The sequence below is a fragment of the Rhinolophus ferrumequinum genome, chromosome 21, assembly GCF_004115265.2.
Source record: "Rhinolophus ferrumequinum isolate MPI-CBG mRhiFer1 chromosome 21, mRhiFer1_v1.p, whole genome shotgun sequence".
In the NCBI taxonomy this organism is placed as follows: Eukaryota; Metazoa; Chordata; class Mammalia; order Chiroptera; family Rhinolophidae; genus Rhinolophus; species Rhinolophus ferrumequinum.
The window spans coordinates 16,477,157-16,493,154 of record NC_046304.1 but is presented as its reverse complement, the minus strand read 5'-3'; the positions used below and the strand labels follow the sequence as shown (position 1 = coordinate 16,493,154).

At 40.2% G+C, this 15,998-nt stretch overlaps 1 protein-coding gene across 2 annotated transcripts in view; it reads right to left on the bottom strand.

Annotated features, from left to right (window-relative positions):
• YWHAE (tyrosine 3-monooxygenase/tryptophan 5-monooxygenase activation protein epsilon) overlaps positions 1 to 14,740 on the bottom strand; it is a 42,173-nt gene extending 27,433 nt beyond the window's left edge. The window contains exon 1 of one of the 2 annotated variants that reach the window (XM_033090214.1): positions 14,552 to 14,740. In XM_033090214.1, the coding sequence (XP_032946105.1) occupies positions 14,552 to 14,615 (64 nt within the window). In that variant the 5' untranslated portion in view covers positions 14,616 to 14,740. The remainder of the gene's footprint in view (positions 1 to 14,551) is intronic. The other variant, XM_033090213.1, reaches the window with a different exon arrangement.
• Between the last annotated feature and the right edge of the window lie 1,258 nt (positions 14,741 to 15,998).

The window sequence follows — 15,998 nt, the reverse complement described above, 5'->3', positions numbered from 1 at the left end:
TAAATAAGTCCGTCTAAGATTCCTTGGAATACTGGTTTGGTGATAATGAACTCCTTTAGCTTTTTCTTGTCAGGAAGCTCTTTATCTGTCCTTCGATCCTAAATGATAGCTTTGCTGAGTAGAGCACTCTTGGTTACAGGTCCTTCCTTGTTTCTCATCACTTTGAAGATTTCCTGCCAATCCCTTCCCACTTTCTAAGTTTCTGTTGAGAAATCAGCTGACACTCTTAGGGGGGGCTCCCTTGTAGGTAACTAACTGCTTTTCTCTTGCTGCTTTTAAGATTCTGTCTTTAACCTTTGGCATTTTTATTACGATGTATCTTGGTGTTGGCCTGTTTGGGATCCTCTGCACTTCCTGAGCTTGTATTTCTATTTCTTTTGCCAGGTTAGGGAAGTTTTCTGTCATTATTTCTTCAAATAGGTTTTCAATTCCTTGCTGTCTTTCTCCTCCTTCTAGTACCCCTATAATGCAAATGTTGGTATGCTTGATGTCCCAGAGGCCCCTTTTGGATTTTTTCTTGTTGCTGTTCTGGTTGGGTGTTTTCTGCTACCTTATTTTCTACATCACTGATTCGATCCTCGGCTTCATCTAATCTGTTGATTCTCTATACTATACTCTTCATTTCCGTTATTGTATCCTTTATTTCTTACTGGTTCTTTTTCATGTTTACTATCTCCATTTTTATGTTTCCTATCTCTTTGTTAAAGATCTCCCTGAGATCAGTGAGCATCCTTATAGCCAGTGTTTGGAATTCTGCATTTGATAGATTGCTTGTCTCCACTTTGCTAAGTTGTTTTTCTGGAGCTTTGTTCTATTCTTTTATTTGAGACGTTTCTTTGTCTCCCCATTTTGGCTGCCTCCCTGTGTGTGTTTCTATGTATTAGGTAGGGCTGCTATGTCTTCCGGTCTTAGTAGAGCAGACTTATGAGGTAGGTGTGCTGTGGGGTCAGTGGCGCAGTCTTTCTGGTCACCTGAGCCACGCGTTCCAAGTATGTCCCTTGTGTGGGTTGTGTGTGCACTCCTGTAGTTGAGCCTTGGTTGATAACTGCACATTAATGGGAGGGACTGACCCTTGGGCTCACTGGTTTTGATGACTGGCCATTACTACAGCGGAGGAATTATGGTACAGGGGATGACGCTACAGAGCTGGATCTGCCTCAACACAACTCTGGTACCTGCCCAATCCACCCCTTGGGTGGTCATACTTGGAAATGACTAGGTGATGCTCCATCTCGTTTTAAAACTAGCCATGGGGGGGTGCACCAGCCCAGGACCATCTTGGAGGAGATCCACTATAGGTCAAGTTCAGCCACAGCCCATAGCCCACCTGAGCATGACCCACAAAGAAATCCACAGATGACTGCCACCCGTGCTGTCCTTGCATGCGCCTTGATGCCAAGCCGAGAACCACTGGCTGCTGCTAGTGCCGAGCTTAGGGCTGCTCAGCCAGAGGTACAGGATATGCTCGAGCCAGATGCTGCTTGTCTGGGTTCTGTGAACCTTTGAGAGGTCCTAGGAAAGTCTGCAGCTTGAGCTAAGCCAGGAGGTTTGTACCAAAAAGCCACTGCAAATGGCTTGGGTGTACCTGAAGGTTGAGCAGGGCTGAGTCTCCAATGGCCAGGGCCTGGTGAACAAACAACAGACACTCAGATATGGCAGCCACCTGGGTCTGCACACTGGGAAGGGGGAGGGCTCAACAAAGAAATAATGGTCTCTGTCAGCTCCTCCATCCAGGAGAAAGCACCTCCCTAGCCCCCGTACCAAGCCACACAACTCAGTTCCCCACCGTGTGTCCGTGCCGCCTTTCCAGCTGTTGCCTAGCGCTGGAGTTCAGAGCAAGTGATTCTGTTGGTGGGTAAGTCTGTGCATGGTCCCTTTAAGAGGATGGCCTGGGAGTGCAATCGTCCTCCATCTCACTCAGTCACAATCTCCGGTGGTTTCCACAGCCAGAAATTATGGGGACTTCTCTCCCCGGCACTGAACCCTGGGCTGGAGTGGGGCTGGGACCTCTCACTCCTCTGGGGGATAGTGGGGGACCGCCACAGCTGAAATATCCCTCCTAATCTTGAATGGTCACACATGGGTGTGGGACCAGCCCGGTCGCATCTAGGCCCCTCCCATCAGTCCCGAGGTGTTTTCTTTTGACATCTTTAGCTGTAGAGCTTCGGTTCAGCAAGATTTCAGGCAATTCTCAACAATGGTTGTTTTGTAGTTTAGTTCTAATTTTGATGTGGTCACGAGAGAAGGTAAGCACAGCGTTTACCTCCTGTGGCCATCTTGGTATCTCTACTCTTTACTTTTAAAACTCGCACTTTTGGATCAAGAAGTGAAACAGCAGGGCCGGCCCGGTGGCTCAGGTGGTTGGAGCTCCGTGCTCCTAACTCCGAAGGCTGCCGGTTGGATTCCCACATGGGCCAGTGAGCTCTCAACCACAAGGTTGCCAGTTCGATTCCTCGAGTCCCGCAAGGGATGGTGGGCTCTGCCCCCTGCAACTAAGATTGAACACGGCACCTTGAGCTGAGCTGCCGCTGAGCTCCCGGATGGCTCAGGTGGTTGGAGCGCATCCTCTCAACCACAAGGTTGCCAGTTCGACTCCCGCAAGGGATGGTGGGCTGTGCCCCCTGCAACTAGTAATGGCAACTGGACCTGGAGCTGAGCTGCGCCCTCCACAACTAAGACAGAAAGGACAACAACTTGAAGCTGAACGGCACCCTCCACACCTAAGACTGAAAGGACACAACTTGACTTGGAAAAAAGTCCTGGAAGTACACTGTTCCCCAATAAAGTCCTATTCCCCTTTCCCTTCCCCCCAAAAAAAAACAACATTTAAAAAAAAAAGGTGAAACAGCACATGTAAACTTTGATTCCCCAACTCCAATCTTCCCGGCCTCATCCCTGCTATGAGCCATGCCAGAGTAGACAGCTCTGTGGGGCTTGGGATGCCTTTCAGGATGGCAGTATCTGAATGCCGCAGGCATGTGCATCTTTTCTGTCTCAAATGCCCAAACTTTTAATAGGCACTCTCAAAGATTCTGAATTCAGTCAGGCATTTGAGAAATGATCTATTCCAATGGCTCTGAACCCTGGCTGCACACTAAAATCCCTCGGAACAGTTTTGTGTTTTAAAGGTAGACTGGCCCAGATGAACAAACCATACATTTTTTAAGTTTTCATGTTCATCTGGCTAAAACGGTCCAATTTTGTTTTTAAAAGCTTTTTTATATTCACAATGTTTTGTTGAGGGTAAAAGGCATTGTTGCTGAATAACATCTTTATTATTTCTATAGAACAATACAGTATATATCATCTATATTAGGAAACGCTTTTTCACATTAACATTCCTAAAATCCCGATTTTTCTTAGTGGTGTGTCATGGTAAAACCGGCAGTATTTCCTTTATTAATGATGCAGTGTATATCAGTAGCATATTGGAGTCAATAAAAAGGTATGTTTTTATGTTTATAAATGCACTGGCACTTGAGCACAGAGGAAGTTCTAAAAGTATATTCAAACCATTAATAGTTATTTCTGGAAGGGCAGAATAGATGTATTTACTCGATATGCCTGTAGCTGTTTGACTTTTGTAACTTTTAATTTTTGCTTTTATAATTTAAAAAAATTAAGACAAAGGTGGGGGAAAATGTGCTTCACACTTTAACACTTAAAGTATTAAAATACATGAGTTTCTGTAGCACAAAAAAGTATGCACTACGCATTCATAAGTTGGTGGTACTACAAATAGAAAAATCCTTGCAGAGAACAATGGGAGCACTCAAGCCAAAGCTTCAGGTTCACTTACTTTGACCAGAAAACTCCACTTCTCAGAGTCTTTCCTAAGCAACCCAAATTACAGAACATTGTATTTGGGATATGTGTATTTCACTGCAGTGTTACTACCAATGTACTAGCCAAAAACATACTAGTTTGTTGCTGAATGTTATGTAGCCAATAAAAATATTTACAACAGCTCATAAGAAAAAGGTCCATGATACAAACTTAAGCAAAATCAGATATAAAAATATATATAACACACAACGAAATATAACACATAACGAAATAGAAACAACAAAATACTTCTTCACAGAAAATACCAGGTAATACAAGTTTTCTTCCCACCTCTGATTTTTAAAATGTTCCATGAATATGTAAATATGTCTATATTGAAAAAAATGCAGAAAATATATAGTACTGAATACTTTAGCTGGAAAATATCCAAGTTGCCCAAATCACTTTTAATGCAATTTAACCAGCTACTATTTTTAATGACCGTCATCCTCAATTCCTCTGCTTCAGAAGTATCAGTACATTTTAAAAAATCACTTCATTTTCTAAGCTTAAAACCTGAACGTCATATAAAAATAAGAAAAAGTATACTTTAAATCACATCTTAGTGAAATAAGTCTACTTGATCATCTTCACCTGAATGCTTCCAAAATAAGAGCAAACCAAACATCCTCCTACCCTAATTATCTTCAAAATCATGCAGAAGTAAAATAGACTGTGAAACGGAATAATACTAATGTTCCAAAATTCTTCTAGTTTTTAGAAGTAGAGAAAAGAAAATGAGAACATTATTAATGCAGTGTGATAAACAGGATAAAAAGACAAAAATGACTCCCAAAGAAATGCTGGCGATAGCATTCTGAAATGAGGAAAGGTAAGGGGTCAAGAAAGTTGTAAGAAAGCTTTAGTGGTAAAAAATGAGTACAGATAAAGGACCAGGTTAATGCTATATATTAACTGTTCGGAAGCAGGAAAAAAACTGATTTAACTGCAACTTATCAAGGGGAAAAAGCCAAAGTTCCCTGTAGTCATTCCTCAATGTCCCCAAAACACTACCTGAAAAGTCACCTACTGAAAAAGTACATGAAGTAGTAGTGAAGGGCCATGTTGCTGTATTTAACAATAAGTTCCCAATAAGTTCATATTCACTACACCTTTTTAATAAAGTTTTAGTCTCATATATCAAGAAGTCACAAGCAGTGGTATTTTTCTAATGCTCAACGTTGTTTATTTTCTCTATTCTTGATAAAACAGAGTACCACTTGAACATATTCCCTGGCCATGTGTAAAAGCCAGGATGCTGAGTAAGGGCTAGTTAGCTTTCAAAGCTAGAAAGACACAATCTCACACTGAGGGAGAGTAAAGGAGGATAGCAGTTCTTCAAAATAAAGAACAGTAAGAAAAATTTCACATTAATAAATGGGATTCTACTGGCTACAGCTAAGGAAGCTTATTACTACTGCATAATCTAATAAATCCAAACATTTTGTCACAACTGCATTCTATCAACCGTGAAGTATACCACTGAGATAATTCTCTTCTGGAAAGAGAACTGGGGCCTTTTTTTCCATCCTCTTTATTCTGAAAACTAGCAAAAAACAAAAAGGTAAATTCTATTCCTTTTGTTTGGGGGAAACAGTATTTTATGTACCATCTTTTCTCCAAAATGATCAAAATATCTGGGTCCCTATGTTGCACAGTTCCAAAGTTGTACTACACAGTAACCCGGAAAGCACTGCATTAAAATAATTGCAAACAGCATAAATCTGAATCCATTATTCTGAGACAAAGAGAAAAAAAGCAGCAGCAGCCCTAGAAAGGAAACGTAGATAAAAATCAATTTAGTTAAGTACAAAAAGCAAAACTAACCTCCGGAAGAAAGTATTCATGTACCGTCCCTCAATAATCCTGCTGCTTCCTGAAACGCTTGAGACTTTGCACCCACCACTTCACGCTAGGCTGAACTATACATGACTGAACAGTCGATTTCATCTAGTTCAACCTTATAATTCATCCAACACAACAATATAAATGCAAATTTAGAGAACGGGAGTCTCTCTATTAAATGAACCAGTAGCTAAATTGGCTGGAATAGAACCCAAAGTTATAGACTGCACTTAATTTAGATTTGTTTCATAGTCCTTAACTGCTGGTCACAGAAGTTTCAGCCTGCAAATCCAGTGCATAAAGTAGCTTTCAGAAAAGAAATCTCATTTTACAGATAAGAAAGGCACAGAGACTAAGTGACATGTCTAAAGGGACAATAGTCAAATAAAACATGGACATCACAGACCTCCCCTAAATTTAATGACTTCTGGTCCAGTGCTAGTTTTACTATCTCTTGTTATCTCTCCACTGGAAAATATATTCAACCTACTATACCCCTCTGTCTTCTTCATATATGGAAAAAAACACTAAATAGAAAAATTAAGGCAAAAGACTGTTCATAGCAACTTGTGAGTTATAAATTTAAAATCTAGAGAACAGAAAGTTTCAAACAGTTTGGACTAACGTTTGCTTACAAGTATGGAAATGGATGGAATATCAGCTTGGAAGCGAAAAAGACTTGGCTAAATCCCAGTGATGTTACTATTTGTTGTCAGCTTTCCTAGGTTCTTAATCCTTATCCATAAATGGGTGGTACCTACTTTGCAGGGTTGTTTTTGAGGACTGAGAGAATAGTAAGCACATGATATAGTAGATGGTATTATTAGGTTTTATTATCACAATGAAAATAAACCTTTAAAGAACCTTTTCAATTTGATAGTGCCACTTGACACTAGTAGTAAATGAAAAAAGACATGTAGCTTTCTAGTCTTTTGGATATGGCACGGGTACCAGCACCAGGTATAGTACCCTACATTATAGCAAACTCCATGGTTATTGACTAATTCAAATTAACTCTTAATTACACATAGTAACAAAAGTATAATTTTTAAAAAGCATTTATACATTCACTACAACATAAGCTCTTGAAGAGATCTTTTGTCTTATTGTATTTACTGATGAATCCCAAGTTTCTAGAACGGTGCCTGGTACATAGTTAGCACTCAATATGTATTTGTCAAAGGGCTTTGGAATTTCTTTTTAATAGTCTGAAAACTAAGGCTTTCAAAACACAATCTTGACACTCGACTATATATATAGTTTTTCCTCTTCACGTACCAAGCTAAACAGAGACTCTCTAAAACCAACTCCTACTTTCTTTACAACGAGGAAAAAAGTCATTAGCCTTCTAAAGAACTTAAAAACTTTACCAATTAGCTTCTCTAGATTAAAAAAAAAAAAAGAACAAGACAACCTTTTACTCAGATTCTACAATTTTGAGTGCAAAAAGGTATCACTCCCATCAGTCTGAAAACTGAGGTGGGGAGGGCGGGGATCGTTCTAACTACATCAAAATTAAGAGATCTCTCCTCTTAGAATTTAAGAAGCTACTATGAGGTGCAGAGGAGGTAGAGGTATAAAGAGGTTGAGGAGGTAAACGACCTAAGATACTGACATATGGGGGAAAAGAGAGCTCCAAGTCTAAATCTCTTTTCATAATTTTTGTAGAATTAAGAAAAAAAACAAAACTTAAAATTTTGTTTGGAGGTAGATGAGAGTAAAGGGATCAAATATATGGTGATGGAAAGAGAACTGACTCTAGGTGGTGAACACACAATATGATATATAGATAATGTATTACAGAATTGTACACCTGAAATCTATATAACTTTAGTTAACAATTGTCACCCCAATAAACTTTAATAATAAAAAAACTTGTCTGGAATACATCAGGAAAAAAGTGACAGAAATAACCCTTGTACTGATACAGTTTAAAAGAAGGGTTATACTATTTATTCAGATTATTAACTTGATTTCTTTTCCTAAGTCTTTGAACAGCCAAGAAACCCTCATCAAAATTTCAGCATTTTCAGAGTAATAAATTTTTAAACTGTAGGGAAGTCTATTCCGCACAGAAAAAATATTTCATTAATGAATACCTTTTGAAAATCTATTAAAAGCAAAATCAACTGTCATTGATATTTTTCTAGTCAGAGGGCACAAAATGTTTTGAAATTTTCATAACAATCCTAAGTTTTTACTAATTTATAGTTTAACTTATTTTGCATTAATAAAATCAATCACACAAATTCTTCTGTAAAATAAACATTTCTACAACACAAAGGTATTCATAACAACCATTCCAAGGTCCCACAAAATCCTTAAATGACTAAACCACCAAGGACTAAGTAGTTTTAATTGGTAGCTTTCTATTAATCAGAACCCATTCACTGTGCAAGACTTACAATAAGCCTTTAGAATCACATTTCACAAAATTGGTTATGTGTGCCGGTAGCCCTGCTTTTCCAAAGTTCCAGTGATGCCACTTCACTTTTAAGAAAGACCTACATTAGAAGTACCTGTTTTCACTAAATGAAAACAATCCAAAGAGGATTTTTGCTTTTACCAAAAAGGGGAAAAGTAAAAATACCATTTAGCTTTTGCCATTGAAAGCAGTGTGCACCCAAAGCAGGGAATGTAGCAGACAACTTCCTTCTAGGAACTACACTCAGCATCAAACCACCATAGCTTTGAATGAAACTTGTCTGTGAGCATGTGCTTTATCTAGATTTATTATGTGCCCTTAGCAAAATGTATCCTAAAGTAATCGCTGCTTTGCTTTACACCGTTTTGGCTTAAGGGTTTCATTCGAACTCTCTTATTTTCATATAGCAGGGGATACCTGTAGTATTATTTTCCTAGTCAGAAATCTGACACAGCTGTCATGCAAATATTTTAACACTGATTAACTTTTACATTTTCATACCACGGAAACTTTCACCCCAAATCCACAAACAAGTTATATTTGCTAGGAAGATAGGTATATTCTCCTGAATATTAACCTAAAATTAGTATCAAAAGAACTACCTACCATCTCAATATGGCCAAAGTATAGATTACACTGCTTGGGAATAAAGCTGAACCTTCATTTTCCACAATGGGTAATAGGAATTTCTGACAATACTACCAGCTGACAAAAATAATACTTTGCAATTCACAAAACCCCATAATTTCATGACAACCCTGTAAATTAGCAGGCAAGACAGACATCATTAATTCCCATTCTGTAGACAAGGAATCCAGATAATTCCAAGGCCTTTGCACTACACGGCATCTTACAAAATATGAGTCATAACTTTTACTCATAGTGTAACGTGTCTCCTTTGAATGTTGTGTACAGAGTTAAACACATTTCATATTGCTTTAGCTAGATAAAATCCTGACCTCATCACAAATCAAGACTACCAATGGCAGATCTGCCCAGCTATAGTGATGGATCATTGGAAGAAGGGCAATAATAAAGTCAAGATTAAATTTCAAAAGATAAACCAGGATCATGGTCATTTGTTTTCTAAACTACACAGGATTCAGTGTTGTTCTACAAAGAATGGTTATAACAAGGTATGGGTGAGACTTTAGAAATGTATTTGGGGAAAAAGTTCTCAGTTTAGGACAGACACTTGCTAACACCTAAGTCAAGTATTTTAAACTTTCTGCATATGCTCAAGGTAGACACACATAAAACCAACATACTTGGCTTTGACCCTCAGTCAGAATGACTAGTTCATATGCCAGCAAGCTCTATTTTCAGCAGCTACCATATCCTTGGCTTTTCCAGTTCCTGTTTTGAGGACTGGGAGGAGAAAATCTGTCATTTTTGTCTTTGATTTGTCTTGTTCTGCCAAATGTTGACTTCATTTAAGAGAAAAACCAATCTGAGGACTTAGATCTAAGATTATGTCCACTCTAGCAGGATGGACAAAGGTTAGAAAACTTTTGTATGACTCTAAATGAAACAATGAATAGTAATAAAACGGTCTTAAGTTGGGCGACCATAGGGGCAAGTTTGCAGCTCAGGACAATCTCAGTTAAGCATACAACTTGATTATGAATTGGTACCCCTTCGTTTTAAGGTATCCTGATTTAGATAATAAATTATGATGACCCTCTTATTATAGTTGTTACTACAACCTAGTAAATTAAAATGAACTGAAATTGTTCTAGAGTGACCAGAATGAATATTTAATGAGCTCAAAGCATAAAATTATGTTGGCAAATCAATCTGCCAACTCAGATATGTCAGTATTTAACTGTATCAAACTGTTACCTGACCATTTGGAAAACAATAAACGTAACTACTTTCTGTTGCTAACTACTTTCTGTTGCTATTCCTCACTATCCCTGAAGGGTTGTTTGACAGCTATCTAGGCTTCTACTTAGAACATTTGTGAATTATTTGCCAATCTTTCCTTCTACAAATTTTACAATTACATCATTAACTTAAGGGCTGTATCTATTAAGGCAGAAGCGAAGGGAAAATGTTTTAAAAGTACTTGACAGAAATGCATGGCACTAGCCATACCTCCATACAGACACTGTGAAAAACCAAGAAACCTATATGCAAACACACATTCTGAAATTACCTAAAATCCCTTTCTCACTTCATTCACTGAGTCTTGAGATGGGTTTTTGAAAGATAACACAAGGTTTCTTTAGAAAATTATGAAGACATTTTATCTACTATTTCGATAAATACTAGTCAAGTCATAAACATCAAGACATTCGAAGTAACTGCTAAAGTAAGCACAAGTGCACACACACACATCACCTTAGTCACACATGCGTCTTTTGTGAGTGGCTCAGGAGAAACTGGTCTAAAGGTCAGACCATTTCTGGCTTTGCCATTTACTAGACAACTAGTCATGCGATACAGAAAAAAAAAAATCACTAAATATGCTCAAATCACTTTCCTGAACCATAAAAATGGAAGTAATACTATTTCAATGTTACATGAAATAAGTAAAAATTTTGTGAATGGTCTGTGAGAAGTTCTATATAAACATGGCATTACATAAAGTTTGAAAATTTAACTTTTATCCTATTCCTTATCATTACTGTTTAAGTACACTTTTCTTAAATACAAGGTAAAATTCTGGTAAAATCAGCCTTACAGCCCTTTTTTTAAAAATCATGCTTTCAGATCAGCTGCTTACAAATTTAAAACTCCTTTGTAAAATACATACATTTATTTCCTGGGCTGAAATTTCACTTGCTATACCAAGTTAAAATCAAGAAATCTTTAACACCTTTCGTATTCCCTTGACCAAGCTACGTATCAAACAATTATGGAAAGCCTGTTTATATGGGCTTTCAATGTGTTTGCTTGTACTTACTGAGTCCAAACTTTGCTCGGTTTAATACTTGCCATAGTGTTTTCCCCATACTAGAATTCAAATTGAGAGACCTTTTCATATAAAGGTGAGGAGTACCTAAGAATGTCCACAGTAAGAATTTACCCCATCACCTCAAATTGCAATGATTCATGATTCCATTATATACTATATAGTTTGTATGCCCATATGCACAGTACTGTACAAAAGTCTCAAGTATACACAAGAGCATCTCCTTTAAATACAAAGACTAAATTAAAAGCTACCAGTAGGAGGGATTTTAAAAATCGCATTACCCAATGCAGCTTATGTTTAGGCAGGACCGAAAAATGCATTTGGTAAACTCCATTAACTGAAATAACCATTTTAGTATTAAGAAAAATAGCAATAAAAATTATTACTGTCCTACAGTCAAGAACTGATAATTAACCTGTGTTTTTAAACTCATTAGTTCATTTACTATTACCCAGTTTTTCCTAACAAGGCATGTATTAAAAAGTTAATTCAAAACACGCCCCCACCCTTCACTGACTACCAGAACGAGAGATGAGGCTCTAGGGTTTTAAAAGGACAGCTAAGCAGTGACTCAGAACAGCTGCCTTCCTGGGGTTAATGCATTCAGAGAGTGAACACAGTGAACATCAAAACTTTACCCCTACTTCACATGGAGCCAATCATCACAAGAAAGGTGAAAAAACAAAACCAGCTACTACCCCACACACCCAAACGTAGTTTATGCAGACCTCTCTACTCTCAAAAAATGTGAAAAGTACTCTTTTCCCCCTGCTATATTCCCCACTTTTCTGTACTAATGTGGTTCATATAAATCAGACAGTAAGACTTAGTTCAGGAATGCTAAGACTGACATTAAGTGATGGGATGCTAGATTAACCTTCAAGGTGAACAATCCTAGCCCCAAACTTCAGGTATTTCCTACCTGCAACCCAAAATTGTCCTTTTTCTGAACACAGCTTAGCTTTTCCTCCAGTACCATTAAATAAACCATATAAATCGACTCCAAGTCCCCAGGATAGAGTTAAATGACGCTACAAAAAAGTGTTAAGTATTGGTTCAACACAGCATGCAAAATTACAGATAAAGGTACTGCAGGAACGAGAAATTTTATTTTATTTATATCCACGTACCCAAAATCAAATCATTCAAATGCATTCTCACCTCCTCCACTCCCCACACTTGAAAATTTTTCTGGTGGCCAAAACTATGGGATAATTTTTTGTCACCACAAACAATGAATTTTTGCACCCAATAAAGGAGTGGACACAGGTAAAAATCTGATTCCCGATGACTCTCTTCCTCTGCTTCCTTCCCAATGAATCCCTCCCTATCTTGTGCCCAACAGTCACAGGAGTTCCTCCCCATCTGGTAAACCCTATCTATTCCTCCCTTTAGATCCTGGAGATCCAAAAACTGTACAATGTAACGATGAAGCTCTATCTATAGAGTCCTACATTGAACACCCAGTAAGACATTTGGTCAAAAATCCTCAGTACTCAACTCCAAAGTATTATATGATTATCACTAAACAGTCATTTATTTGGAAACTACAATCATGAGCTTCCAAATCAGTTTTTAGAACCTTCCTCCATGTCCTCTTTTTGGTTATCACAGCAAGTTTACTCAGAGCCTAAATCCCTACAGAACAGAAAGCATTCAAATATGAAGTTTTTTGCCAAGGGCACGGGTAGATGGAGAGGGGAACCCATCTGCAGCATGGGGATGGAGAGTTCCATTACAAGCACACCTACACTTGCCTTTTTTACACAGTGAAATAAAGACAAATCTGACCTTGAGCTGTACTTCCCCATCTTATTCCCTTCCCCCTCTCAACAAGAATCTTGTTCAGTACCAACAGCAATTTTAGGATTTACAGAACGAAATTTAGTGCAGTATCTTTCCAAAATTTCAGTTCCAGGCCTTTTTTCCTCATTTCAAACTCGTGAATCCTAACCCTACGCTAGGATTAGCCCTGAGGGTATGCACGTGACCAACAGGCATTCAAGGAAAGCAAGGACCCTACATAATATTTTGAAAAGTAAGTGGCTTAATTAAGAAAAATCTAAAGATCAATGGCACTTGATTTCAATGTCTCATCCCACAACTGCATTAGAACCACAGAAACCATATGTAACTTTTTGTTTTTCTGTACATTTTAACGCATGTGGAGGTCATTCAAGTACCTAGTGCAAAATGGGGGGTGGGGAGGGCGACTCAAAAACAGCCGCCTGGAATGGACTAAACAGACACAATGGGCATTTTGATAAAGTTCAGAAAAATGACGAAAGAACCTTCAGGGACGAAGGATCAGTGAACAAAGAAAAACTGTTCAAATCTGTACACAAAACCATTTATTCAAAATGGAAAAAAATATACATAGGATCTGCTGGGCCCCTCGATGTTCATAATCCAAAACCCCAAGCCTCAGCTGGGTGCTTGTGATAGGTTAAGATCCTCCATGAGGTAAGAACACGCATTCCAAGCCCGGGCGCTCAACCAAAATGCAGTTACTAAACGTTATTTGAAATAACTTTATTTTTCAACAGGTCTTTTTCCATTTGTCATAATGGTGTGTGTCAACAGCAAAGTCATTTTAACAAACTTGGAGACAGAGACAGACAGGCACTAGAAAGGGACTAAGAGTTATGGTCTCCTTGTTCCCAGTTCAATGTTCTATACACCACAACCCACAGCTAATAGACAAAAAAAAAAAAATTACAGGAACTTCGAGGTCTCCGGGATAAGTCTGAGGAAAGGGAGGGAGCGTGAGGGAGGTTTTGCTCGATTTCCCCAGAAGAAAGCGAGGCTGAATGTGAAGCCTAAAAAACCCTCACTACAAGGTGTGCTGGCCTACGGGAAAGAAATCTGATCGCAGCATCTCAGCTGGCCTCCGCCCAAGGATGAACTGCAGTGATTCCCACCCTCTCCCCTTCCCCCACTCTCATTCAAGACTGCCTCCGACCACAAGCCCCAAGAAGACCTCCGCTCCTAAGGTTTCTCCTTTGTGAGACTCCACAGCCGCCGCCCCACATTGGGCCTCCGGGGAAAAGCCACCGCCCCCACCCGCCATATTTCCCTGAAAGGCGCCCGCGCTACAGCCCCTGGTCGCCACTGTCCCCCATGTGGCGGGTGTTTCTTCCCCCACTACCCCACCCAATTGTTCTCCACATCCCAAGACTGGCCAGAAGCTCCCCTGGGGATTGCTCGCCCGGAGACAGCACCCGCCATCTCTTCCCCCTCCCCCGCCCCGGGACTCGCCCTCCCCCTAGCCGCCATTTTACAACCAACTCCTCCACCCTATCGCCTGGGCCTCTAGGCTCGCAAGTGTCTGCGGCGAAGGACACCGAAGGGGTCAAATTCCTGGGCCTGGGGCCTCCCACCGCTCCGGGAGACCGCAGGCCATTTCCTGCTTCCCGAATCCACGTCCCCGGGCCAGGATCGGCGACGGTGCCGCCATTTTGTCTCCTGCTCCCGGCCTCTGTGGGCGGCGGCAGAGGGTCCGAGAATTCCAGCCCCCCGTTGCCCCCCCAACTCACCGTCGTATCGCTCAGCCTGCTCGGCCAGCTTCGCCTGGTACACCAGATCCTCCCGATCATCCATAGCGGCAGCGGCTCCGGCAGGGTCTGCGCGACGGATGGAAGCGGATAGCGTCTCCGACTCTCTCAGCCTCTCCCTCCGCGTCCGGGCAGCAAAAATGGCGGCGCCTCAATCCGGGACTTCCGCCTGCGCACGCGGACAACTGCTCAGCTCTATGGCAACCGCTCCCTGGCAACTGGCGCGGGGGGCGGGCCCGGGAGCCCAGAGCCCAGCGCCCGAAGGGGCTGGACCCAGCTTAGATGCCCCTCCTCCTTGGGCTCAGCGTGTGCGGGATCGCTGAGGCGGGAACTGCGACTGAGCGCAGGGAGAGCGGCCCCAAGGCAGCGAGAGATGCTGGAGGCGAGGCACGACCGGACCGCGCCCAAAGAGAGTGAGCGAGGGAACCTGGACCATGAGAACCGACACCTGGATTTGGGACAGAGAAAACTAGAGTCTGTAATGGTTTGTTTTTTTCATTCTTTTAATTTATTTTTTAATTAAAATTTGTTGGGGTGATAATTGTTAGTAAAGTTACATACGTTTCAGGTGCACAATTCTGTAATACATCACCTATATATCACATTGTGTGTTCACTACACAGAGTCAGTTCTCTTTCCATCACCATATATTTGATCCCTTTTACCCTCATCTACCAATCCCCCTTTACGCTTTGGTAACCACTAAACTATTGTCTGTGTCTATGAGTTTTTGTTTCTTCATTTGTTTGTCTTGTTCCTTTGCTGTTTTCACTTTTATATATCACATATCAATGGAATATTGTTCTCGACTTTTGCTGTCTGACTTATTTCGCTTAGCATAATCTCAAGATCCATCCATGTTGTCGCAAGTGGCACTATTTCATTTTATGGCAGAATAGTATTCCATTGTGTATATATACCACATCTTCCTTATCCAATCATCTATCGAAAGACACTTTGGTTGTTTCCATGTCTTGGCCACCGTACATAAAGCTGCAGTGAACAACGGAGCACATATATCTTTATGGACAAATGTTTTCAGATTTTTGGGGTAGATACCCAGGAGAGGGATTGCTGGGTCATATGGTAATTCTACCGTGTTTCCCCGAAAATAAGACCTAGCTGGAACCTCAGCTCTAAATGCATCTTTTGGAGCAAAAATTAATATAAGACCCAGTCTTATTTTACTATAATATAATATAGTAATTGTATATAATATAATATATTATATTGTATATAATATAATACCGGGTCTTATATTAATTTTTGCTCCAAAAGATGCATTAGAGCTGATGGTCTGGCTAGGTCTTATTTTCAGGGAAACACGGTATTCTTAATTTTTTGAGGAGCCTCCACAGTGCCTTCCATAATGGCTGCACCAGTCTGCATTCCCGCCAACAGTATATGAGGGTTCCTTCTTCTCCACAGC